Source organism: Eumetopias jubatus, unplaced genomic scaffold (genome assembly GCF_037043125.1).
Source record: "Eumetopias jubatus isolate StellerSeaLion01/CBP00866 unplaced genomic scaffold, mEumJub1_p1.0 scaffold_9, whole genome shotgun sequence".
Taxonomy (NCBI): domain Eukaryota; kingdom Metazoa; phylum Chordata; class Mammalia; order Carnivora; family Otariidae; genus Eumetopias; species Eumetopias jubatus.
In genome coordinates, this window is record NW_028274815.1 from 65,022,103 (window position 1) to 65,047,535 (window position 25,433).

The 25,433-nt window shown below is 43.8% G+C and overlaps 1 protein-coding gene across 6 annotated transcripts in view; it reads right to left on the reverse strand.

Annotated features, from left to right (window-relative positions):
- Positions 1 to 25,433, reverse strand: part of CCDC85A (coiled-coil domain containing 85A) — a 205,944-nt gene that overhangs the window by 176,688 nt on the left and 3,823 nt on the right. For all 6 annotated transcript variants that reach the window (XM_028089973.1, XM_028089972.1, XM_028089971.1 and 3 more), the window contains exon 2: positions 20,892 to 21,849. In XM_028089973.1, coding sequence (XP_027945774.1) covers positions 20,892 to 21,849 — 958 coding nt within the window. The remainder of the gene's footprint in view (positions 1 to 20,891; positions 21,850 to 25,433) is intronic.

The window sequence follows — 25,433 nt, forward strand, 5'->3', positions numbered from 1 at the left end:
AGACATTTATACCGTGCATACCCATGGCAGACATTAATCTAAATGTTTTATATACATGGACTCAATATTCACAACATCCCTAGAACACAGAAGTTTTTACTCTACTCTTTCTACAGATAAGAAAACTGAGGCCCAAAGAGGTAATGTAACTTGTCAAAGGAGCAAGTGGAGAAGCCAAGACACCACTTGTTCATAGGGCACTATCCTTAACTGTGTAGTCTTGTCTCAAGAGCACTCGAGATCGACACGTGCGGTCAGTCAAGCCCACTTCCCAAAGCTTATCCCGCCTCATTGGGCATATCTGCTGCCACATCTTGGCCTCCCACCCATGGGCCATACACTGCAGCTGACTGTGAACGCTCCTCACCGAAATTCCAGTTCAATACTGAGGGGTGCCCTACCCAAACTGGGTCTTACATGATCAGGTCACGTTTAGGAGAACACACTATTTTTGGTTTTTCTATTTTCAGTTATTAGACTTTGCTCCCTCTGTGTCTGAGTTGAGGCAAGAAAGAAAAAAAAAATCACTTCAACAGCAACTTTTTTATACTTGATATAAATACACTTTAATATCCAGTCATTAAAAGTGCATTAGTCTCTTTTCAAGGGGTTCCTCGAGAGCATAATAAAAATTTTAAGAGGCAACTCAATCCCCATTTGGCCTAGATCCTAGAGTCTGGGTATGCAGACAAAAGTCATCTATTTCCCCTCTTCCTCCAACCTCCTAGAAAAAGGCAGTTCCTAGAAGAACTTTTGTTTGAAACATAGGTAATTTTAGCTTCAGCTCTTGGCAACACAAAGAATCTGCTGCCAATCACAGTCAAATCTAAACTCTTCATAAAGCAAGAATGTGGGTCCTGGTTGCTACTGTACCCCCTCGCTACCCAAGCCTCCTGAGCTTAGATCTACAAGGCGGGAATGCAATACAGGTAGATGTAAAATATTAACCCAATACCCTCATACCAGGCAACAGGAGCCCACACTAAGCAGTGAGCTTGAAACTGAAATTGTGGACACACTCAAAGCACATTCAAATTTCTTATTTCTTCCTTTATAAATAATGACCAAGGTGATTCATTTGACAGTTGTCAGCTGAAAGAAGTGTAGAGCCCTACCCAAGACTGTAGAGTCAGTCCAGAGGTCTTCCACTTTCATTCCCTTGATTCTGTGATGTTACCTCCTCTTTACATTCACTTAGCAACAATTAACTTGCAGTATGAGGCTTACAATTTCCTAAACTGCTGAGATTAAAATGACACAATAAGGAGCTAAGACGTGAACGAGATGGCTATCCAACTGTCCAACCAACACAAAATTAGGTGCACTATTATTTCTCCTCTGGAGGAAGGAAGGGACCTAGCATTTATCACCTGCTACTCTTATATGCTACTTACCTGTTATAAGTAAAGGGAGGCTCTGAGAAATAAAGTAAGCTGTCCCTGAGAGTATGTAACTTAGGAAGAAACTAGAACCAGAATTTGCAGAGTGTGCCTGGTTCTGAATTCATGTCCCACCTACTATATGGGATGCTCTTGAGAGAATTATTGGTGGAAATTCGGGCTGTTCACTGAGGGAACTGAGCAATGTGCAGGTGCACACAAAGGAAGGTTTTTCTTGACATCTACCAGGGAGGGCTAGATTTACCACTTTCTACTACTGTAATATACACAAATACATCAGCAAGATACATATCTAGATGATCTTCCTTATTCTCCCCCCAAATGTTCCTTTTTGGTATGAAAGGCACAGAGAAGGATTACTTCCCCCTGTCAAACAAAAAACCAGAATAAGGTCCTCTACCCCATTGTAAATAGACTGCTATTCAGCAAGAATAGTTCTGGAATGGAATCACCGGTGGGGTTCAGTCAGCCAGCCATTCCATAAACATTTACGCAAAGTCCTACCTACGCCCAGCATTGATACATATAGACAAGAGATGGTTTCTGTCTTTAAGAAATCTGAATTAGAATTGGAAAGACAGATGAAAAATAATTATTGGATAAAGACTCTGGAATGCTATAGTAACCCAAAGATGGAGCATTTGGTACCGAATGGAAAAGACAGAACACTGGCCAAGGCTTCCAGTATAGGATTTAGCCAGGAGTATCCAGAAAGTGCCTGGAAACAAGTGACCAGTTATGACTGGCGCAATTTGGGTGGGAATGTATTGGAGCAGGGGAGAGCAATCTGGAGACGAGGTCGAAGAGCTAAGCTGGGTCCAGATCAGGTAGGCCCTCCTGTGCCATTTACAACAGAACGTTTTATCCAGAGGCAGAGTGATGCTGCTGTTGATTTGTTAGCGGGGAACTAACACGATCTGATGGAGGTTCTAGGAAGATCACTCTTTAAATAGAGCAAAATGGAACGGGGAGATATTACAGATTAGCAGAACATCTAGGCAGGTGGCCCATTTATGTGGGTCTGAGCTAAGAGTGACAGTGGACAAGGAACAGAAAACTATCTAAGAGAATAAATTGCCAAATTTATTGACAGTCTAGGATGATGGGCAAGGGAGGGACTGGGCTAACACCAAGTACCCCAACCAGGACAATTGTGATGACACCTTCACTGGAAGGACAGAGCTGGATGAAAATGAAAAGATGATAATTTTAGATACTTTTCCTTAAGTGTCTCTTTAAACCATGGTTGCTTTAATTCTAACACTCCTTGTAGTATAGCACCCGTAATTAAGATTTCATTATTTACAATGACAGTGATGACAGCCACAGGATATTTTTTAAGTAATTTAAAAAATAAACGGTTTGGCCCACAGTCTACAGAATAAGGAAATACAGGAGGAAATGCGTGTATCCAAGGTAAAGAAATAAAGCAGTGAATACATGAGTAAGAGAACTTGTTTCTGCAAATGAAATTCGTAACATGGCCAACATGAGCATGAATCATACCCAGTGGGTTATCTCCCCCAGTGAAAACTCATACACCACTTCCCAAAAGATGTTTGGAGTGTGAGTCCACGTTGCCTTCCACTCATTCCCCTAAAGGGAACACTTATTATAAATGTTGACAGAAGATGAACTCCAAATTCTAGTTTTAGTTAGAGTTCATCTAAATTGAGAAGTCCCAAAGAAGAGCAGTAATCTCTAACTCAAATGCCCTCAGGGACAGTCAGATAATAGAAATCAGTAAAGCAGTCTGGACACAATGTAATAGGGAGTGAAGGCAACAGCAAATGGAACCAGTCTGCTCCCTTTGTCAGTTTGAAAACGTAGTTGCAAATTCTTTGTATAATTAGCCTATCAAGAGGTGGAGTATCTGGCCCTTCCTTCGTTTTCCATCTTGGTGGACTTGAGATTGCTCAAGCCAATAGAATACAAGAAAGGGACACAGTATGATCTCTGAGGCTGGGTCCTGAGAGGCCAGGTGGCTTTTGCCTTGTCCAGCTTCCTTGTGGATCACCGAGTCGCCATGTTGGAAGGCTGACTACCCTGAGGCTGCCATGTTGCAGAACATGCCTAGAAAGAAGACATAGAAAGCTGGAGGCTTCAGACAGATTTGGGGGTTTCCCAAGGAGCCCCGAGCTCTCCTGGCCTAGGCACATATGTGAATTACTATACTCCTTCAGATGATTCCATCTCCCCAAGTTTAAGTCTCCCCAGCTGAGGCCTTAGCCACTGTGGACTAGAAACAAACCATTCCCACCATGCCTTGTCCACATTCCCAGCTCAGAGTCCATGAACATAATGAAAGGGTTGCTGTTTTACAACATCCAGTGCCAAGATGGTTTTTTTACACAGCAGGAGGAAACTAGCGGACCTCAAGAGAAAGCTAGGTCCTGCTCTATTCCCCTGATGCTGACCTGAGGGAGCACAGGGCCAGTGTCAGCAGACCCTCCCCTTTATCAAAAGAAGTCAGAAACTGAGATCTGCAGGTGACTTTTTCGATTGTTAGAACGCAGTGTGGGCTGAACAAAACATGATTATGACTGGGGTTAGTCCTTGACCCGCCAGCTTGCACCTCTTCACGTAGCATACAGATTCTTCAGAGGCAAAGAGATGCACCCTTGATGACAGCCCCTTTCAGAGAGCACATGGGCAGTGTGGTTCAGACCTCGCTCTCACCACTCGGCACAGACCAGCTTTGGCTGCTGCTTTTCGTTAGATAAACCAGCCAAGAGTCAGCTCTAGGAAAGGCTGAGAAAGTCCCCAAAATATTCATAAAAACACTCCGGGATTTTCTTTAGTTTTAAATCTCCAACAGATTAGAAGGTCCTATGCTAACACCTCAAGCTATGGTGAGGACAACAAAAGCCAAGGCCAAGTTTGGAAGTCGTAAATATGAGCTCAAGTGGCACCCCTGGGATCCAAAACCCACCAAGCAGACCAGGAATTCAGCTGTGGAATCAAAGGTGAGCACAGAGCCTAGGACACAATAGCAGCTCAATAAAAAAATCAATGCATAAATGTATAGATGGATAAATAACCATTTCAATGGATGACTTGACTAACCTTCCCTTAAACTGCATTCTGGCATCTCCAAAAAACACAAAACCACAACCTAATCCAGGTTCACATAAGGTCTTAAACTAATGTAAGTTGCTAAGTCCCTAAAATAGAAATGACCAATTCTCCCAAGTTTCTATACTTGTTGGGGACCAACCAGTACAGGTAGTTCATTACAGTTCAGTATAGATTAAAACCTTTGCCCAAAATAAAAGTATTGAACAACCAAAAAAGGCCATTCTCATTTAAACTCCATAGTGGGGAGTCTTGTATCCAAGCCAGCACTGAGTTCCGAAAGAAAGGAAAGAACAGAGTACCACCCAGGCCTAAATTAATCTTGTAAGGGGCTAGGGTTTTGTCTGTTTTCTTTATAAGAAGCAGAGAAAAGAAGTCACATGAGACTCGGCAAGAATATTTACTTTCAAATAGGTTGCATTCAACAAATTAGCATTCTATTTACTTTCTGTGAAATCACTGTACCACAGCCATCCGCACAAGTGAGCTAGGATATAATTACCCTATCAAGCTGAATATTAAAGATGACTTGGATACGAACGCAGATTGCAAAGTCAAATCTGCCGCCGTTCTGTGATCTGGTCAGGAGGCCTTCAGAGAAGGATGGCTCCAAAGGGCCAGACTTTGACACCATGGCCAAAAGATTTTTTCCTTTCCTTTCTGCCTGCTTTAGACCCCAGGCCCATATGCACAAGAAAGTCCTTAAAACAGGTGAAGAATGCCTGCTCTCTCCTGTCTGGATTATAAATGGGGGACTTTTGAGATTTGATATGGGGTACCAAAGGAATTCTGGTTTCTCCAGTATTTAGGGGTGGATGCAAGACCAGGAAGGGCCAAGAGTTGACAAGTAGATGGGAGGAAACACCTTGGAGACTAAGAGCCAAGGCTGCTGCCAGCTGTCCTGACAATGTTTCCTTCTCCTCCACGTCCCTTTTAGCCCATGTTCTGGGTGAGCCTGGAGAATAGTGTGGAAAGCTTGCTTGTCATCTCGAAGCCTATAAAAAAAAAAAAAAAAAAATCACTGAAATTTTCTGAGTCAAGCTGAGCTCAAGAACATTGCCTGACCTCACAGCAAGTGCTTCACCATGCACCCAATAAATTCTAAGATGCTACTCATCAAACCCAGCTTTTCTTGATTTATATTAACCGAGGATTCCAGGAGATGTGACCGCAGGGAAGTAAAGGATCCTGTGTTGCTATACTGTACCCCACTGCTCCAAAATACTCTCTTACAGGGAAGCCGTATCTTCAATGAGTTCAGGTAGCCGTTGGTAGAAGGTGAGGCATATGTGTGTGTGTAAAATGGAGAGGAGACACCCAGAACCAAACTCCATTTTATAGATAAAATTAGTAATTTTATTTTTTCTGAGCTAATAAAATTTAGTATCTTGAATACTATTAAAAAGTAGCTCTTGGGACACGTGAGTGGCTCAGTCAGTTAAGCGTCCCACTCTTGATTTTGGCTCAGGTCATGATCTCAGGGTCCTGGGATCGAGCCCTGTGGCCGGGCTCCCTGCTCAGAGGGGAGTCTGCTTGAAGGTTCTCTCTCTCTGCCCCTCCCCCACCACGCTTGTGCACATGCACACACGCACATACTCTCAAATAAATCTTAAAAGAAAACAAACAAAACTAGCTCTTAAATAAGTAAACCTTCCTATAAGAACTCAGAAGACAGGCAATTAAAGGAACCTCAAACTCAACCTTTTCAAAAAGGAACCTCACTGAGGTCACGAGAAAACTCACATTTACCTAATTAAGGTATTAAAATAGAAATTCTGCCTAAGTTCCATAACAAAGAAAGGAAAAGGGAAGGTGCAACAGAAAACAACTAGGTGTTTTGTGGCTTCAAGGATAAACATTGTTACACTTATGCAGCAAATTCTGTTACTTTCTAAAAAAAAAAAAATTATCAGCACCTCAGCAATTAGAGGTAAAGGTTAGCAAAAGCTTCATTTCCTTTACAGAATTTCTATTTTGTTTCCTCTCCAGCCCCAGAAGGCACCACAAAATAAAGAACACTTGGTGGAGACCAAGGAGAAGAACCTAAAGGCCCAAGTTTTCAAAGATGTACCAAACTGAATGTCCGCCTCTGAAAAAGAAAAACCCCATGCTTACAAGTTAAAGCCCCATGCCTGTCCTTACAGATGTGACCAAACACACATTTGGTGATGAGAAGAATCCAGAAATGGTGTTAATGGGGGACCATCTATACACTGGTCCAGAAATCTGGCTGATGTGTCCAAAATGTTTGCTTTTGGTGTCTCTGGGTTGGACCAACAGTTTTCGAATTTTGTAAAGTCAAATCTGTTCAAGCAAAAGCTAAATGTGAACAAAGCAGGTGACTGTAGGGCCGCCCCAGCTGAAAGGTGCCAGTGGTTGGAGTGAAAGGGGTAGCAGAGCCTGCCTATTCCCCCTCATTCGCTTCAACCGGGCTCCCAAAGAGGCTCCACAGACCCGCTAGGGCTTTGAAAATGATCTGAGACTTAGCATACAATGCCACAGGCTAAAATGAGGTCACAATACTAAAATGGGAAAACATCAAAATGAATGAAACATAAAGGCTAGATTAGGTTAATTTTCCTATCTAGACTAACCAAAGGGTCAACAGGCTTCAAGATTATTTTTCCCTCTTTGTTTTAACAGAATTATTGATTTTTACTTAGCACTGTCTCTCTGCCATCCAGGAAACTAGGCCATATTTCCCCCCAAATCTTACAACATCTTCATTACTGACTCAGAAGATAATAGTCAGAAGATGGATTTTCTTAACTGATAATGCTCACTGTAAAACTCCTCCACTAAAAAGTAGTAATTCACCATAACCTTTGCTAGAAAAAAATAAATAAAATAATGGAAGAGGCTTATAAGATGGCATAAATCTGGGTATACAGACCTCTGATCATTGTACAACCGCTTAGCCCAGGAACACTTAAGAAATTAAAAAAAAAAATAGAATTAAACTGAGTTATAAAATCCCAACAAGAGTTTGGTTTTGTTTTTTAATGCTAAGAAACCAGCTTTCCAGGTCCACTTAGTTTAATTACAACGTCTAGAGAATGAAGAACATGTGACGTTTCTCCCCATTTGGGCAGGAACCCTGCTAGTAGGAAGCACCCACGCACAGCATTTAACACTCTTTTAGCCCCTGTTTACTTTCTAAAACGATCTGCCACATTCTAACAACGACACCAGCACAGATCTACTCACATCCTCATCATTTCTCCAACACTGTTTGCTCAATTTCAACTCTCGCAGACACCCCCACCCCTCATGCCCACTTACCCCAGATGCAGGCACTCCCTAGGACTCAAGCTCACAACACGCCTCTGTAGGTGGCCAAGCCTACCAAGGCAGCCCACGAGCCATCTCCCAGGCCCACAAGGGCCCACGGCACCAAGAGTTCATTCTGGCTATTTGGTTCTTAATCATACACCTAGCCCATCACTTCCATCCCCCCATGGATGTGTCGCACCATGAACTTCTAGCATGAAGGGGCTGTGGCTCGCTTTTCTGCTCTACCTCACCCCACCATGCTGCACCCACAGGGAACACACAGTATTCGTTGAACAAACCTGCATGCATTATTCCTAATCATCTCCCATCTATACATGGAACAGTGCAGAAATATACAAAGTGAGTGAGCCATGAAAAGAATTTGGTTTTCTACTACCACCCACAGTCGTGAGTCTTATCAACTCATGCCTTCCCTTACTGTCACTTATGTGTGTTTTACTATGTTGTTTATCACAGGACACACTCTGATTAGCCTTTAATTTGTTGTAATAAATCTCTATTATCCTTGGCATTGTTTAGAACCTGTAGCTGCCTGATGAGTCAAGGCAGTGATTTACAATGAAATTGCTGTTGATTTTGCCCTTCCCCAGAGTTAATGTTACCCTCCCAATTTCATTCAAGAGCCTTACTCAAAACTCATTCAAACTACCAGCTATAAAGTAATAGGATTAAAATGAAGAAAGGCGAAAATGTCTCCACTCTGTCCAAAGGTTTCAGAAAAAGACCACTGAAATCTGGTTAGATGGGACATAACCTCACACGAAGAGGATGGTGCCATGGAATGGTCATTGGTTTATGCTCTTTGAAACTCTAGTTGATAGCCATGCTCTCCCATCTGGGACAGAGACAGCAAAGAAACTTGAGAAAAATCCAGCCTGCAGTAGAATAGCAAGTGAAATCCCTCATTCTGACTTTCCAGAGCACTATTCCTCTAGGCAACGTGAGAAACCATGTAAGCGTCCGAACAGAATGCACATGATTCATACACAGCCAGTGCATTTGCAGTCCACTGAGACCTGCCCGAGCAGAAACGAGACATGAGGCAGATCTTAGAACTGTACAAAGCCCAAGTCACCTCCACTATAGCCTCTTCAGCTCCTTGTTCACCCACAAGGTATTCAGACTCATCAGTGTGGCCACTTCAAAGGGGATGGGGTCCGTTCTGATGTTGCTAGGAGAACTTCGGCAACCCTGACAAGGGCCCTACAAGGCACAACGAATGGTGCCAAGAGCACATTAGCTCAATAGTCCTCATGTTGTGCCATGCACAGCGAAGTCTCCTCCTAAGCAAAGAAGCCCTCTTGGATACCATCCTTACTGCTCTCGGTTAGGAGCCCAGCCCCAGCAGCACAACCGCTGGAGGAAGACAGGTGGGGTAGCAAACAGAGAGAGGAACCCCCAATCTAAGCTGGCCAGACTCACAGGCTGATGGATCATCTTTCTTCCTGTCCTGGGGAGAAAGGAGGCAAGAATCTGGTAGCAATACCTGGATTGTGATTCCTGGCTTCCACCAGGTCACACGGACTGTGCCTAAGTGAAAATCCATTAACTCTGAGAATTCGGTTTATCAACAGAATCTGGGTGAAACCAGATTTCCTACAATAGCAGGGATAAAAATAGTCCCTAAATGTACTGGACCCTGGAAATGTACACGGGATTGCATTGTTAAATCTGAACTCTGGGCTACGCGTTATTCCAAAAAAACATTCCAGGGAGATGCAGCAATACAATGTTGCCAGCTGTTTCTTTAGGGAGAAAGAAGGACCTTTAGTAAGTGTATTTTTTTCCCCGTTTTAAATGTCCAAATGATCTTCCAGGAGATGATAGTGTTAGATGAGGATTATTTTATAGTCCACACCTAAAAAAGGTAAAAAGTTGGCAATTCCAAGTTTATTTTTACATCTTCTATAACTGGAAAATTTAAAATATTCTGGGACTATGGACTTACAAGTTCTCTATCGGGAGCCCCGTACTTGAGGGAGAAATTATTTTGTCCACAGAAGTTGGTGGTGTGCTAAATGTCATAACAGCAAGAAAGTAGCAAAGTCAATTCAATATATGCAAATCACCAGCTATGCAATTGTGCCATGATGCCTTATTTTTAAAATAATTTCTACTGATTTTGTGGGGACTTCAACAATCCAGGGGACTCCTGGATTGTTGAAGTGAACAACTCTGTCCAGAGTGAACAACTCTGAGGTCATTTTCTCTAGGGATGTACTTACGTAACCGACTTTTCCAGTTTTGTTTTGTTTTTTTTAATTCTTTTGAGGATAGTTGACACACAACGTTCACATTAGTTTCAGGGATATGACATAGTGATTCAACTTCTCCATATGTGATCCTCTGCTCCCCACCAGCGCGGCTGTCGCCGTTCACCAACACTATTCCGATACACTGCTGTACCTTCTATTCCTGGGACTTATTCATTCCCTAACCAGAAGCCTCTATCCCTCACTCCTTTTCACCCATTTGGCCCATCCCCCCTTCCCTCTGGCAACCATCCGTTTGTTCTATTTATAGGTCTGGATTCTGGTTTTTATTGATTCATTTGTTTTTAGATTCCACATATGAAATATATTTGTCCTTCTCAGTCTGACTTATCTCATTTCCATAGGTTTTCCACCAATTTACATTCCCACCAACAGTGCACGAGGATTCCTTTTCTCCCACATCCTTGCCAACACTTGCTATTTGTTGTCTTTTTGATACTACCAGTCTGACAGGTGTGAGGTGACAGTTCACTGTGGTTTTGATTTGCAGTTGCCCGGATGAGTGATACTGAGTGGCTTTTTGTGTGTCTTGATGCCTTTTAAGAAGTTACTGCATCACACTATTTTTTAACTCCATGAAAGATTTTATTTTTAAGGGCTTTTAAATACATTTTAAGATGTATCATTCCTACTCAATTAAAATAGAATTTTGCTAAGGTTTATAAAGTTGTTTCACTGCTGTAAAGCCTCAAATCAAGTTTAAATGCCATATGCCAATTTAAGGATCAACATTTGCCAATTCAAGGATGTTATCTACTATTACTTTGATATATGGGTGAAATTCAATAGATACCTACAGATATAAAAATAACCAAATTAGCTTTGTGAATAAGTATAATTGTACAGCCTAGCTCTCTTTTTAAAAAGAGTGCCTGTTGTATACATGGCTATATAGACTCTGGTGACAGTAAGGTTTCCATCAAAGACAGATTTATGTGCTAGACCAACCAACCCCAAAGTGGGCAATTTTGAGAATGCACCAGGTCAAGCCAAAGAGATGAAGGGTGAAAACCATGTGGCACATAATGTTAGGGTAAGCACTGAAGTATTGGTCTTCGGTGTAAGTGTTAAAGGGATGGTATAAAAATAAACAATTTTCAAGCCGGTTCTTCTGCAGATTTTGAAAAGCTAAATGGTGCCGAACGGTTTCTCATGAACGTCACTATGCTGGGGGCGCTATTCATGGCAAACCACTTGGATAATGTTGATTTCTAGACCCCTAATTGGTCATAATGCTAAATGTACTCTCTTCCAAAATACCCTCACATGTCAAAAGTGCAGCTAAGTTCAGCCAGTTCTCCCCATGGCTCCATGACCAGGACAATTCTGGTTGATCCCCAGAGCAAAGTCCGTCCATCAACATAAGACAGGTGCCTGTTAAGGGCATGCTCTGCCACACAGACCCTTTGAAATTCTCCATGCCTTGACCCTCACACTGCCCCTGTCTGCTAGTTCATACTCTTCTCTACTCTAAGTTGACTCTTAGCTCACTTTCCTTGGAGCTGCATCTAATCCATCATCTGCATATAAGACTAATAACTTGCCTTGCAGGGTCTTATTATTCTGTTTGGGTGAACTGGCACTTGCTGTCTAGGGCAAGAGAAGAGATGCTGAATTAATGAGCATGGTTAATTTGAATTCTCAAGAGTGGTTCAACTGACCAAGCTGCTTCGAACAGGAATCTGCAACTCAGATATTCTGACCTTTTAAATGCCATCAAAAGTGTAAGTGTACTCTACTCCTGCCTATAGTAGCATAAACCAGAGTAACTGGCTTAATTAGTTTTGTTTGCAGCAAGCTGAGTTATTAAAAAACACAACTCCTTGAGAGCAGTCGGTGTTGCCATCTGGCCCATCCCCTTGCTCCTGGTCTCTCTCCCTTCTGTTTCTTGCAGTCCAGAAGCTGACACTCCTCCAGACATACAGCATCTTGGCTGTGAATGCAACTGGATGTGTGAGAACAGGAATCACGTCAGTCCATCTTCCCAAGAATATTTAAATGGAAGGAATATGGCCTTGAAGTGGGGGCAGAGTCCATGTGGGAGGAAAAAGAGCAGTAAGGTGTTAGCCTGAGGCTAGGACCAGGCTACTCCTACTAAGACCGTCTTTCAGGAGCGGTCCATGGAGCTGCGGACCATGTACCCCTTCTGGCCTCATCAGAGGTTCCCAAGCAACAGATACGAGCTCACCTGCTAGACCACCAAGTCTGCTAAGCCCGAGTCTATGGACGTTCACCTTGTCTCATTCTTATCACTACAGGCTCTGGTTTTCAGGAATTTCCAACTGCACTGGAGGAAGAATGGTTCTCTATTCCATTTGGGATCTTCACTATTAACAATACCCCTACTTCAAGTGGCCTCAAAGACTCTAAGATTAAAGATCTTCCTTATGAAATGAATTCTGTGCCCTGTGAGTCAGCTTGATTTTAGCCTTCTGCTAACTGGCAACTGGCCTTGGAGAAAATTGATTTCCAGAGAAGTTCAATGAATTCTTCAGAAACTGGGAAAGTTGAACTGGATAAAACAGAGTACTTTATAGATTTAAATTCTAGGATTCTCTGACTTCCTGAACTAAATACAACCACAGGGTCCTAATTTCTTTCTATTTGTCAGCATTAAGATATCCATTCTTAATGGAATAAAACATACATGTGTGTATATGTGTGCATATATTCACATGTAAATATCCAACACTAATTAGGTTTTTCTACTGGTAAAAACACACATACACCACACCCCCACATGCAACTCATGCTTCTCATCACTTGTGAACCAACTAGCAATTATGGGCACTCCAGGAGCTGTAGCTATATACAATCCAGATCAGGGATTTCTTCTAAAAGCCAAAAGACCCCCCCCTTTTTGTTTAAAGATTTATTTATTTGAGAGAGAGAGAGAATGAGAGATAGAGAGCATGAGAGGGAAGAGGGTCAGAGGGAGAAGCAGACTCCCTGCTGAGCACGGAGCCTGATGTGGGACTCCATCCCGGGACTCCAGGATCATGACCTGAGCCGAAGGCAGTCGCTTAACCGACTGAGCCACCCAGGCGCCCCAACCAAAAGACCCCTTAATAATTGGAAGGAAGGAGGCGCCTGGGTGCTTCAGTCGGTGGTTAACCGTCTGCCTTCGGCTCAGGTCATGATCCCGGGATCCTGTGATGGGAGCCTCCCATGAGGCTCCCTGCTCAGCAGGGAATCTGCTTCTCCCTCTGCCCCTCCCTGCCCCCCCCCCAGCTTGTGCTCACTCTCTCATGTGCTCTCTCAAGTAAATTTAAAAATCTTTAATGCAATAATGAACACACTGGACTAGAAAAGCCATCTCACTGAGGAAACAGAGACCTTTGAGTTTGTGGCCAAAAAAGTTAACCAAAAAGACTCTATCCCTCAACTCTATCAGCAGGCAAAAGTAGTGCTATTAATACCTTGTTTGCAAGATTTTAGAATGTAAAACTTCACCACTTTCTTTTATGTACCTGAAAGTAAAGAGGTATGAAAAGTCATTCAATAGAGTGAAATTCTATCCATTTAATGTTCTATTGAATACACATACAAGAATACTAACTACAATGTAGGTGTGTGCACAGAGTACAAATAACTGAGTCTGAGAAATCACCAAACCCAACCCTTCTCCCTAACATATCCTGTCTTACAGAAAAGCCTACCGAAGGCCTACATAAAGATCTGAAGAAAAAAAAAAAAAAACCTAAAATATTATCAAAGTTTTTAGGTTTTAAAATATTATCAAAGTTTTCACTTATCTAGTAATTAAATGCATACCTGGTTTCAATCGACATCCAAGACCACATCCCAAGACCTTCGGCACCTTTCCATAAGGATTCAGGTACGGAAGCTCTATACTACATACCTCTTTGCTGGGTGAAAACTGTAAATGACCACCCAGCCATGTGTGAATAACCCAGTTATGGTCTTTTATCTTGAGGACAAACCAGTATTGCCTTCATAAGGGCGATAATGCAACCTGTTATTTCTCGCTCACTTTCTCTAACACCTCTTCTGCTTCTCTCCTCTTAAAGATGCTCTGTCTCAGAAAAAGCAGCCCCTCTTTTTATTGGAAACTCATGAGCAGCACTCTCAAGATGAAGCCATTTATGTCAGGGGCAGCAGTAACCTGAGCCTCATTCTTCTGCAGACTGGAGACTATCATAAATTAGAACTGAGATTTCATGCCTGTATTCTCAAGCGTCCCATGGTCTGAATCTCACATTTCCTAGGACTCTTGAAAATCAGCTCTTTTCACAACATGAAATATTTTTAATTTCTTATTCCAAACAAAATATTCTTAATATGTCCTAGAATCAAAATCAAAATAATTTTTCAAATGGACACAATTTTTCCCCATAACCGTTATGTACTAAAATAGTATTAAGGGAAACTTGGTTGTGCCTAAGCCCCCAGAAAGCAAACATTTCTGAGTTCTTATATTACAGGAATAGCAGAGTTTTCTTAAGTACAGTCAAGACCCAGAAAAGAAGCCAGGAGGAGACTTGAAAAGCGAAAGGACTTACTGATGCAGAACACACAGACCATGCACCATAGCTCATGCGTTTTACCGCCAGAAGGACAATTTAAGGTCATTCACTCGGATTAAAAAAAACAATTCTAATCAATGTGGTTATCCACTTTCCCAAGGTATGACCAGCCAGTAGAAAGAGAACAGAATTTAGAAACAGCAATGAGAAAAAAAGTAAGTTAAAGTCAGGCCTGCTGAGGGCAGCAAGGAATACTGCTGTGGGCATGCTGGGGCTTGAAGTAACTGAAAGTCTAGGATTTGAAAGTAAATACTGAGTAAGAAAAGAATAGCCATGTGGCGCCATCTGATGTAAGGACTCACAGTTCTATCATAAGAGTCTCTGAGGCCTGTAAGCATCAGAAGGGGCTAAAATTTACGAAGTTTGAGAGCCTAAGGTCATAAATTTGTCTGGAAAACTTACTCCATCAAGCACACACTGGACGAATGGTGCTACACAAGTAAAACTTTATTATTATTTTTAAAACTTTGGCAAAGTTTATCTTCATGTTCTTTTTTCTGACCAGGGGAGCTCGACTAAGATCCCTACACCGATGCCTCCAGAATAATCTATCATCACTGTGAGTAAATGTATATAGCCTCATAACAGATCACTGTGTTTGTACTCCTTTGACGCTTCTGAAAAGGTAGCCAATCAAACGGAATACTCACCATAACTTTGTACTCTTCTCCTGCTTGGTTTTAAATTACTTCTGTTAAGAAGATAAATGCATCACTAATTCAATGATTTTTTTTTCTGTTATATCTTCTGGCAATGAACCAAAAATACAAACATTTAATTGACTTCAATTGGGTCTAAAGAACATAACCACCATCAGCTGGAAGGGATTCTGGACTTCATAGCAGCAACTGGCTTCCACCAGTGGAGGGATGCTGGATGCCAGATGCAGCTGAAACTGGTTTGACTAAACAGAATCAAACTGAATGTCTGGCATTGTTCAGATACAAATTTATTTATTAACAGAAATATATACACACATATATAGATTATAGATACAGATAATCTCCTTTGGAAAAAGGAAAATGGTCCCCTAGATTTAAAGAATTTTTATAGCTTTATTATTGCCAATGGAGTTGAAAACCTTAAATTCTACTGGAAAATACCTTTCTAAGCCATCTAGGTTTTCCAATAATAGCTCGCCCTAGATATTGAGCAATTTCTTAAACTATATTTCCAATATTAAGTTTTCTCTATCATTAAATCAAAACATTGTCATGAAAAATGCACTATGCTTTGTACACACTAGTACGATAATTGCTTCTATTTTTCAGAACTTCTTAAACTGATGTCCTATCAAAGTGTGTATGAGGCTACCAAATCACCCTACTGAAGCTTAAAGATCAAAAAACATCATCTACTTCTTTAACCCCCTACACGTCAGTGCACACAATTGAAAACAACACTCTGAGATCCTCAGTTTAAATCAGTTCTGGTATTCTGTAACTGTTAAAATTTTTCTCCCAAGAGACATTTAATTTCTATTGTCAAAATTCATTCATAAAGGATATTCTGACTTTTTCTAAGCACAATAAAAGATTTATGAGAGCAATTACTCATGCTATAGTGTCCCACTACTTAATTTACAGACAACCTTGCTTCAGAGAATTCCTCTGGGCTCTTCCACACACAGGTTATCTTGCCCCTGGTAGATGAGGTCATTTTGTGTCATCAGCGTTTTTCGTCCACTCATTAATTAATTAATTCACTCATTAATTAACCCCAACAGAGAATAAGAAGAAATCTGAAAATTCAGAGTAAATCTTATGAGCTGGGCGATGTGAAATACAGTATCCTCGGTGGGAAATATTCATTAGCACTGCAGGCGTTACCCGATTTGATGTGCCATCAGCATCTGCTATAAATGGGTTGGAAATTCATGTGCTTCCCTGTCAGTCTGGATGTGAAGGCTTCAAAAAGTAGCCCTGAACTACTCATATGCCAGAGTTTCCCCAAGTTAACCTAAAAATCCCACCCACCAAAAACTCAAATTTTCAACCCATACCACAAAGGTATTATCTGAGAATGTCAGTCTGGGGATGAGAGATGAAGCTTCACAATACCTGCTGGCGTCAGTCCTTCTCAGGCTCAGAATTCGACAAAAGAAGGAAAATGTGAACTTTCTTCTTCCCAAGAAGCTTGCATTCCTCACCACTTCCCGCACGTCAACCCGTCTTACACAACACACACTCACCTAGGGCAATGGTTTTCACCTGGTCTGATCTTTAGAATCACCTGCGGACCTCCTTTTGCAACGTACCCAGGGCCAGACCAATTCAACAAGCATCTGCGTGTGGGGCCCAATCACTGGTGATTATGCAAAGCTACCACGGTGATTTTAATCTGCAGTCAGGTTGGAAAACACTGCTCTCTCTGAAGCAGTGGTTTTGAATCAGGGGCAATTTCACCCATTCCCTACCCCCTGGGACCATTTGGCAATGTCTGAAGACATCTTTCATTGTCACAACTGCGGGTTGCTCGTGGGGAGAGCCCAGTATGCTGCTAAACCTCTTAAAATGCATACATCAGCCCATTACAACAAAGAATTATCTGGTCTCAATGTAAGTGGTGCCACTGTTGAGAATCCCTGCTCTAGAGAAAGAACTGGGGGGAGACACAACCTGCTATGTCTCTGGAGATCCCCTGACAAAAGAAGGAAGGAAGGACTAAGAAGCTTTCAGGAGGGAGCTGAACACTCACAACCCTGACACTCCATCCACAAAGCCAAATGTAATTCTACATGGACCCAAGTGTGACACAAATGAAGAGTTTCCTCATGGGTGCTCTCACTGGCTAGCGTGATGATGAAGGAGAGCGTGAAGCTACTGGTCACTGGAACATGTTCTAAGTCCATAAAGGAAACGAGACCCACCAGGATAGCTAAGCAATTTTTCTTAGAAGGACGATAAACAACAGAGTAATGTTTCTTCTCATCATTCCTTCTCAGTTGCTGATAATCAGCAATATACGCCCCTAGAATTAAAATAAAACTACTTTCGTGACTTTTTCAACTAGATTCATAATGCCCAATGGGTGAACCACTCATATGGGCTCCTGATCATCAGAATCATCTTTGCCTGGAAGGTCAACAACAAACAGCTATTGCTCGAAAGACCTGAGTCCACAATGCCCGTGACCTGGGCTAAAAAGCTACCTGTTAAAAAGCACAGATCTGCCATCTGATACCTGGAAGCAAAACGCCTTGGTTTCATTGTGGGAGGGAACACTTTCACTTACGAAAGTTTGACCCAACCTTGGATTTCAATGGGATCAGGGAAGCGAATCCCCCATTCTCCAGGAGGCTATCTATTTGGGTACATGTCTAGATAAAAGTGGCTAATCAACTACTTAATTTACAAATCTGGTACACAGCAAGCGACTCGAATGAACAGACAAACGCCTTAATGTCTAGATGTAACCATGTTAAATCTACTTCCTCTTTGCACATGGTATTCTCTGCAAATTGAAAAACAGTTGAATCATAACTTCTAAAAAAGCAAATGCACTTGTGAACATATTACTCAACTTGGAGGGTTTTTTTCTGTTTTGTCTTGGCTTTTGTTGTTTTTCAATCAGCTACTAATTTAAACATGGCTATATAGTCTTAACTATTTTAAAGAAAGGAAAAATACCCCAAATTCACCCTTATATCCAATTGGAAATTAAGCTGTTTTAACCAAAGAAAACTCTTGGATACCCAGTTCATCAGCTGCTTCCTCCACTGAGTTTGTAACAAGATTTAAAGATGTCCAAGGCACAGTCAACTAAAACAGTAATTGTTTTCACTGATGTTCCTTCAGTGCGTATATGTGTGTCTTTTTGGAGGGAACATTACAAGTAAGACCATATTGTGCCAATACGTGTTTCTTTTCGGTTTCATTCTGCCACAATGCAGACACACTTCCACTTGCTTTCATCTACTTTTTCTTCACTCAAAACCCTGCAAGTGCTCATCCAAATCACTCATTATTTCACACAAACTCTAAACAGAATGACTCTGTACATGACTCAGCAAATCTGCAATTTGGAATTTATCTTGCTACCAGTTCCTACTTGTTTCTAGGCCAATGATTCAACCGGAGTGTGGGGGGATTAAAAATATGAAAAGTCATGTCTTACCATCCATATCAAAAATTAATTTGCAACGGCAGGATACATACAGGCCCAAATTTATAGGCGGACGATCCATAAACACCTCATTGTGCCACTTCATTTTCCAATCAATTATTGAAATAAAAATGCAATGCAAATGCACTACAAATATACTTTGGTGAGGATATCAACTTCCAGAAGATTTGTCACTTAAGAATGAGAAGACCTGATGTAAACGTAAGAATTGAATACAGTGTCGTTCTAAATAATGCGACTATGTTACACCAAACTCTTAATTAAATAAAATGGTTCAATTTTAAAAAATCATTTGCTGGATCATGAAATCTATCTGAATCCAGGCAATAATAAGTCATGATGTAATGCCATCCTCATCTAGAAACATACCTTACTTTATGCAAGGTATTGCTTCAAAATTGCATTTGAAATCTTTTCTTGTGAGTTAAACCATGCCTTGATTAAACTAGAGGAGTTCTTTATTTAAAAGAGCACTTTGGGAAAGAAAGAAAAATTGTTTTGTATCTACACTACCTGTCCCCTAAGTAATTTTTTTTTTTTTTTGGTTCCAGATACAAGTTTTCCCTAAAATAGTGCACATATTTACTTCTCATACTCATTAAAAAATAATTGAGAAATGGAAAAGTCATTAACTTGAACTTTCCCATTAACCCATTACTCCCTGAAGACAAGCTTCATGGCTAGCGGCTCACCTCATCCATGGTAACACAACTAAAATCTCTTTTTAAATGCCTTTCAGCTCTTGTGAGAAGTGCACAGCCAAGGCTGCCCACAGCAAACAGGGCAGCTTCTGGGCCAGTCCTGGAAAGAGGGGGTGAAGGTGCAATTAACTGAGAGTCAAGGCCCCAGCCAGCCAGCCAGGAGGCCTCAGCCCACGGGTGACTTGGCTTCTCCCACCTTCCACTTCCCAGCCCAACCCAGAAAGGAGCAGCATCTTCCCCACCCTCCCCAATTCCATCTGCACATAAACGAGCACTGGATGCATTAGAAGCCAAGCTTCAGGAGTCCATTCTCAGCACTAAGAGAAAAGGATTGGGATGAAATAGGATCCAACAGGTAAATCCCCAGGTACCATATTGAAAATGTACCCCTTCATGTCACTCACTGCTCACATAGGCCGCCTCCACCACTGCTCAGAGCTTAACTGCACACAGACTCTGTAGCAGCTTTCAAACAAAGCGGAAAACCTCAGGTACATTGGATGGAAAACCCCACAGTTTATAAAACCAAACATGTTAGTTCTAACTCAACTGTAAGTAACATGAAGGGATTGGGAGGGCGTTTTGTTTAAGAAATGATTTTTTTTCCCCCTCTCTGGAGTTCAAAGTGGTTTTAGGACCAAGATGCAGGAAATTCAACCCCTATCGAAAGGTTTGGGGTCCCGTTTAGAGCGATCTCAGCAAATGCCGTGGATATGACCCTTCAGAAACCAAAGGAGAGTCCAAAAACATCTGTACATTTTCAAGAGGAACATTTAAACAACCAGGGAGGCTGTCTCACAGGGTAAAAAAAGCGTGCTAGTCAAAGTATGTTTAAGGGAGTCTGGGAGAGGGTGGTGGGTTTTGAGAGACTATGGAAGAAAATCATTTGATGGGTTTCTCCTACAAAGGGAAGCCCCCGACACATGGACAAAATCCCCGAGGTAAAGTAAGCATATCTACAGGCATTCAGGGAACACGGCACCGAGCCTGTGAAGGGACACCATATTTCTTTTCCAATGTTACTGTTTTTCATAATAAATATTCATTTCTTTATGTACATAACGTGTTAACTGGATTCAAAAACCGGTTTTTGGTCAGCCATTGGATGAGAACCCCAAAAGGAAACCGCACACACCTAGGAAAATACTCAAGTTCAAGACTGGAAATCCTTAGCTTGGTTCTCTTTTTATCGTCAATCCTGACACATCTCACCCTGACCACTCAGAGTCCTGTGGAATTCTTGTTCCTCTCCTTCCCCTAACTGCTCATCCCCTGTCTTCGCCAGGCTTACTTGACTGCGAACCGTACAAACTAAAACAAATCCAGGGGAAGAAGCACACGGTTGCTCCTCTCCCCAACCCAGCCCCCTTCCAGCAGCGCCTGCACTTCCTCGGGTGGCTGGGAAGCCCTCCATGGTTCAGAACTCTCTAGCGAGTCGCCCCAGCCAAAGCGGTTCCCCAGCACGTACTGACCCACCGTTCATGCCACTGTAGACACTCCGGTGATGGGGCGACACGTCCTCCGGCGCCTGCCTTCGGAGGGTACCCTCCCGGCTGCCTCCGCCGCTGCCTCCGCCTCCTCCGCCCATATGTTTGTGATCGGGGCTCCCCCCAAAATGTTGTTTGAGGTGCTCAGGGCTGGTGCCCCTGGCTCTGGGTAGATGCTCCAGGCTCCCACCGAGGGCGTGTTTCTGGAGATGCTCCGGGCTCCCTCCGCTGTGCCTGGCGTGTTCAGGGCTGCCCCCCGGCCTGTGCTTCTGAAAGTGTTCCGGGCTCCCGCTCAGCACGTGCTTGGGCAGCGTCTCGGGGCTGCTCCCGGGGTGCGGGTGCCTTTGCTGCTCGGGGCTGCCTTTGCACAAGGGTTTGTGGTGCTCAGGGCTGGGTCCTTTGAGTGCTTTTGGGTGATCCGGGGTCCCGGAGGCTCTGGGTTTCTGTAGGTGCTCGGGGCTGGTGCTCCGGTGCTTGGTGTGCTCCGGGCTGCCCTCGCCCCGGGGCTTCTGCAGGTGCTCTGGGCTGCCACTGCTCGCGTGCTGCTTGTGATGGTCGGGGCTGTCGGTGCTGCCCGTGCTGGACGTGCTGCTGCCGTCGCCCACGTCCCGCACGTAGGGCGCCGTGGAGGCGGCGAGCTGGCACAGGCTGGCCTGGCTGTCGATGGAGCAGCGGCTGCCCGCGCAGCCTGCGCCCTTCTCCTCATCGAGCAGCACGCAGAGCTCCTTGAGCTCCATGTTCTCCTTCACCACCTCCTCCTGCTTCACCTCCAGCTCCTTCAGCTTCTGCAGGTATAAGGCCACTTCCTTGTGCATCACCCCAGCCGTGTAGCGGCCCAGTCTCTGCCACTCGCGGGACACCCTCTTGCCTTTCTGCCGGTCATCATCCAGGAAACAGCAGAGGTCCCTCAGCTCCTGGTTGTCCTCCTGGAGTTTCTGGTTGATATCCTGAAAAAGAGAGAGAGAGAGACAACCATTCAAGGGAGGTACACAGGTGAGGCATCCTCAGGCTCAGACCTCCTGGGAGGGAGAATTGGTGAATTCTCTGTGATATTAGGGGAGGAGGTGAGAAGCTGAGAGGAAACTGAGGATTGTCATAAGAATAACAATAACGAGTATTGGTGATGCTCCCTGCCCAGTGCTTACCTGTATGATCTCATCGAATTTTCACAAAACACTTGGAGGATAATGATTTTTATGGTTCTTTGTGGGGGCGGGGGAGGACTGGACCTCACAAAGCTTCACTTGCCCAAGGCCATCCCGCCAGTATCTAGGGAGCAGCCAGTTAATTCACAAGAAACCACTAAAAATCCAAGGATCCCCTGCCCCACTTTCCAGGAAGGAAATGGCTGCTTGGGACCTGAGAAATGCTTAAAAGCTCTGAGGCAACACGCCTTCCATCAGCACAAACACAAGCACTGCCTGGTGTTCGGCCCTTGACACGGGACTAACAGCCCAGTTCCCACAGGGGACCAGCACAATTGCCCTCTAGCGACATTTCTGACCCGCACATCTAAGCCCCACTGGCTGAACCCCCTGCACATCTCCCAGGCATCCCACACGAAAACTCGAGCAATGCCAAGCTCTTGTGGGATTTTCAAAGCCCTCTCCCCAAACTGGCCCCTCTCAGCAAATTCTGCCTCCACGCATCCTGCTGCCTTCCCTAAGAGCCTGGCTTATGCCTGGCGTCTCCTTCTCCCTCACCTTTCACTGCTGAACTAAACAGGTCTTCTGAACCCATTCCCATGCGTGGCAGCACCTCACTGCCCTTGGGATAAAGTGCAAAATCCTTCAAGTCTCCCAAGACCCCCAATCCTCTAACCTGGTCTATTTCTCCCACACGAGTGGTGCTCCACTCACTCATTCACAAGTATTTAGTAAGCATCTATTCTGTGCCAGGTACCAGTCCAGGTGCTAGGGATGTATCAGCGGACACAGCAAACACCTTGACCTCCTACAGCTTTCATTCCAGCGGGAAAAACTGGCAAAAGGTCAGTAGAGAGCACAATGCCGCGTCGCAAAAAGTGCTGGGAAGAAAACTAAAGTAGGCTAAAAAATACTATTTTTTAAGAGAAGGCACCTCACTGAGAAGGAAAACATTTGGGCAAAGACCCGGGTGAAATGAAGGAGTGAACATCTGAGGGAAGAGGATCCCAGGCAGACAGCAGGGCAAGTACTTGCCCTGAGACGAATATGCCTGACGTGGCAGCGCGGCCAGTGCGCCTGAAGCACAGTAAGGCCCCAGAGCTGAGCTGGGAGAGGGGGCAGGAGAGATGAGACCCAAGAGGTGGGAGTCGGGGCTGGGTGATGCTAGGCCTTGGCAGCCACAGGAAGGACTCTGGATGGGTGGTGAGCTGAGGATAGAGTGGTGACACAATAGGTCCATTTATAAAGAATCACCATTGTTCTGTGTAGAAAACAGACCAGAGGAGGGGGGCGGGGGATAGGAGAAAGGGAGACGAGATAAGGTGGAAGCCAGGAGACATCCGCGAGGAGGCCACCAGGCCAGGCCAGGTAGAGGGAGAGGGTAGCGGCGTGCGCAGATGGTAGCAGCGGAGAGGGCGGGACCTATCCTGACCCCCAGCTAAGCCCCACCACCACTGGCCTGGTTTCAGCGCCTAAGGAACAAGCCCTTTCTCTCTTTCACTTGGCATGCATTCCCTTAAACGTCTATACAACCTAAAGGCCTCACTTTATAAGTCACTTCCCCAGAAGCCGTCCCTGACCAGTAGCCCCTATCTAAAGGAAGTTGCCTTATACACTCCACCAGTACACCTTTTATTTCCCCTCTGTGGCACTTATTACAATCACATATGGTTGAATGTGGCTATGAGAACTCACCAGACTCCGGTCCTGAGCATGGAGACCCCAGCTATTCCGTCCACCTCTGTGTGTCCAGAACACAGCACGCCCACGGTGGACACCTGAACCAAGGAACTTTGAAAACGCATCGTGAGGTTCCCCCTTTATTCTCCAGTCACACACAGAGTGAAGGGACTGTTTCTTGAAGCACCTTGGTTTGGTGGCAATGAACCAGGGGCGGTCATAGGGTTGCTATTGAAGATTTACCCTGCTTTCCGAAGCCAGAAAACCTCTCTGGTCTTGGGACTCGGTCATCCAACCCAGAACTAGAGGCACTCAGACGAGACTTGATCCCCGTTCACTCAGATTCATTCTAACACTTTGCCTGATGCTGGTGAGAAAATAAACTATAAGACATCGGCCAACCACAGCTCGCATCCCCTGACAGTCTTGAGGCCCAAGATGGGAGTCATCCTGAGGAAGAAGAGGATATTGCGCAGCGTGGTTTTAACTCCAATGCTAACTCTTGGCATCCTGACTATTCTATTTCCTTGTTTCTGATGCCCACTTCTTCCTCCTCGTTATCACTTTCAGACCTCAGGCCTGGCCATTTCCAAACCTCTCCCACCTGGGCCCCTGCCTTGGTCCGCCCCAACCTCTATCTTTCCTCACCCACCCAAGTCAAGCTCTCCGTGGCCACACTTGATCTTCAAAATCACTCCCTGAATGTTCTGTCTCTCCTGCATCAACCGCACCTTCTCCCCTTTACCAGGAAGATGAATAAACCCTTTGGCCAAGCCAGGAAGGCTTTCTCCTGCCTTTCCACCTTTAGCTCCCTCTTTGCCAGCTAATCACAAAGGCTGACTGTATCTAGCTTCCCAATTAGAAAATCCCGTCCTCTTTCCTGTATGAACTTACCTAAGAGGAGAGATTCCTCTGAGAAGTCTCCCCTAGCGCTAGAACAGCTTCTGGCCTGTGGCAGGGACAACCACAAATGAATGAATGAAGTAACTTTCCCACTCACCGCTTAATGCCTCTGAGATACACTAGCTGGAGCACTCATTGGGCATCATTTTTTTTTTTCCTTTTCCAATATAGGTATCTTAGCTTCTGAGGGCAGACTCAATTCTAGAGTCATCCTTTGCGTAGCTGACACACCCGGCATGGCACCTTGCCTACAGTAAGTAATATGTGTTTATGGACTGACCAATGCTTTAAAGCCCTAGGCCCGTGGCCAAAACAGGATACAGCTCTAGCTACTGAGGAAGGATTTCTTATTATTGTCTCAGGGAACCCCTGTGAGGTTGGAGTCTATGTCATAAGAGAATAAATGATCTGTTGACATTGATGCTTTAAGGGAAATCAGAAGCTGTGGAGACTCTGAGAAAATAATACTAAAAAAAATTAATCTTTCTTTTTTTTTTTAAAGATTTTATTTATTTATTTGAGAGAGAGAGAGAGAGAGAGAGAAACAGCATGAGAGGGGAGAAGGTCAGAGGGAGATGCAGGCTCCCCGCCGAGCCGGGAGCCCGATGTGGGACTCGATCCCAGGACTCTGGGATCATGACCTGAGCCGAAGGCAGTCGCTTAACTAACTGAGCCACCCAGGCACCCAAAAAATTAATCTTTCTAAGCTTCAAAAATTATTCTACATTTAGTTTAATCCTGGCATTTTATAGAAAGTTCAAGTCATATTCTTCTCCATCTAAATGAACTTCCATCTGAAAACA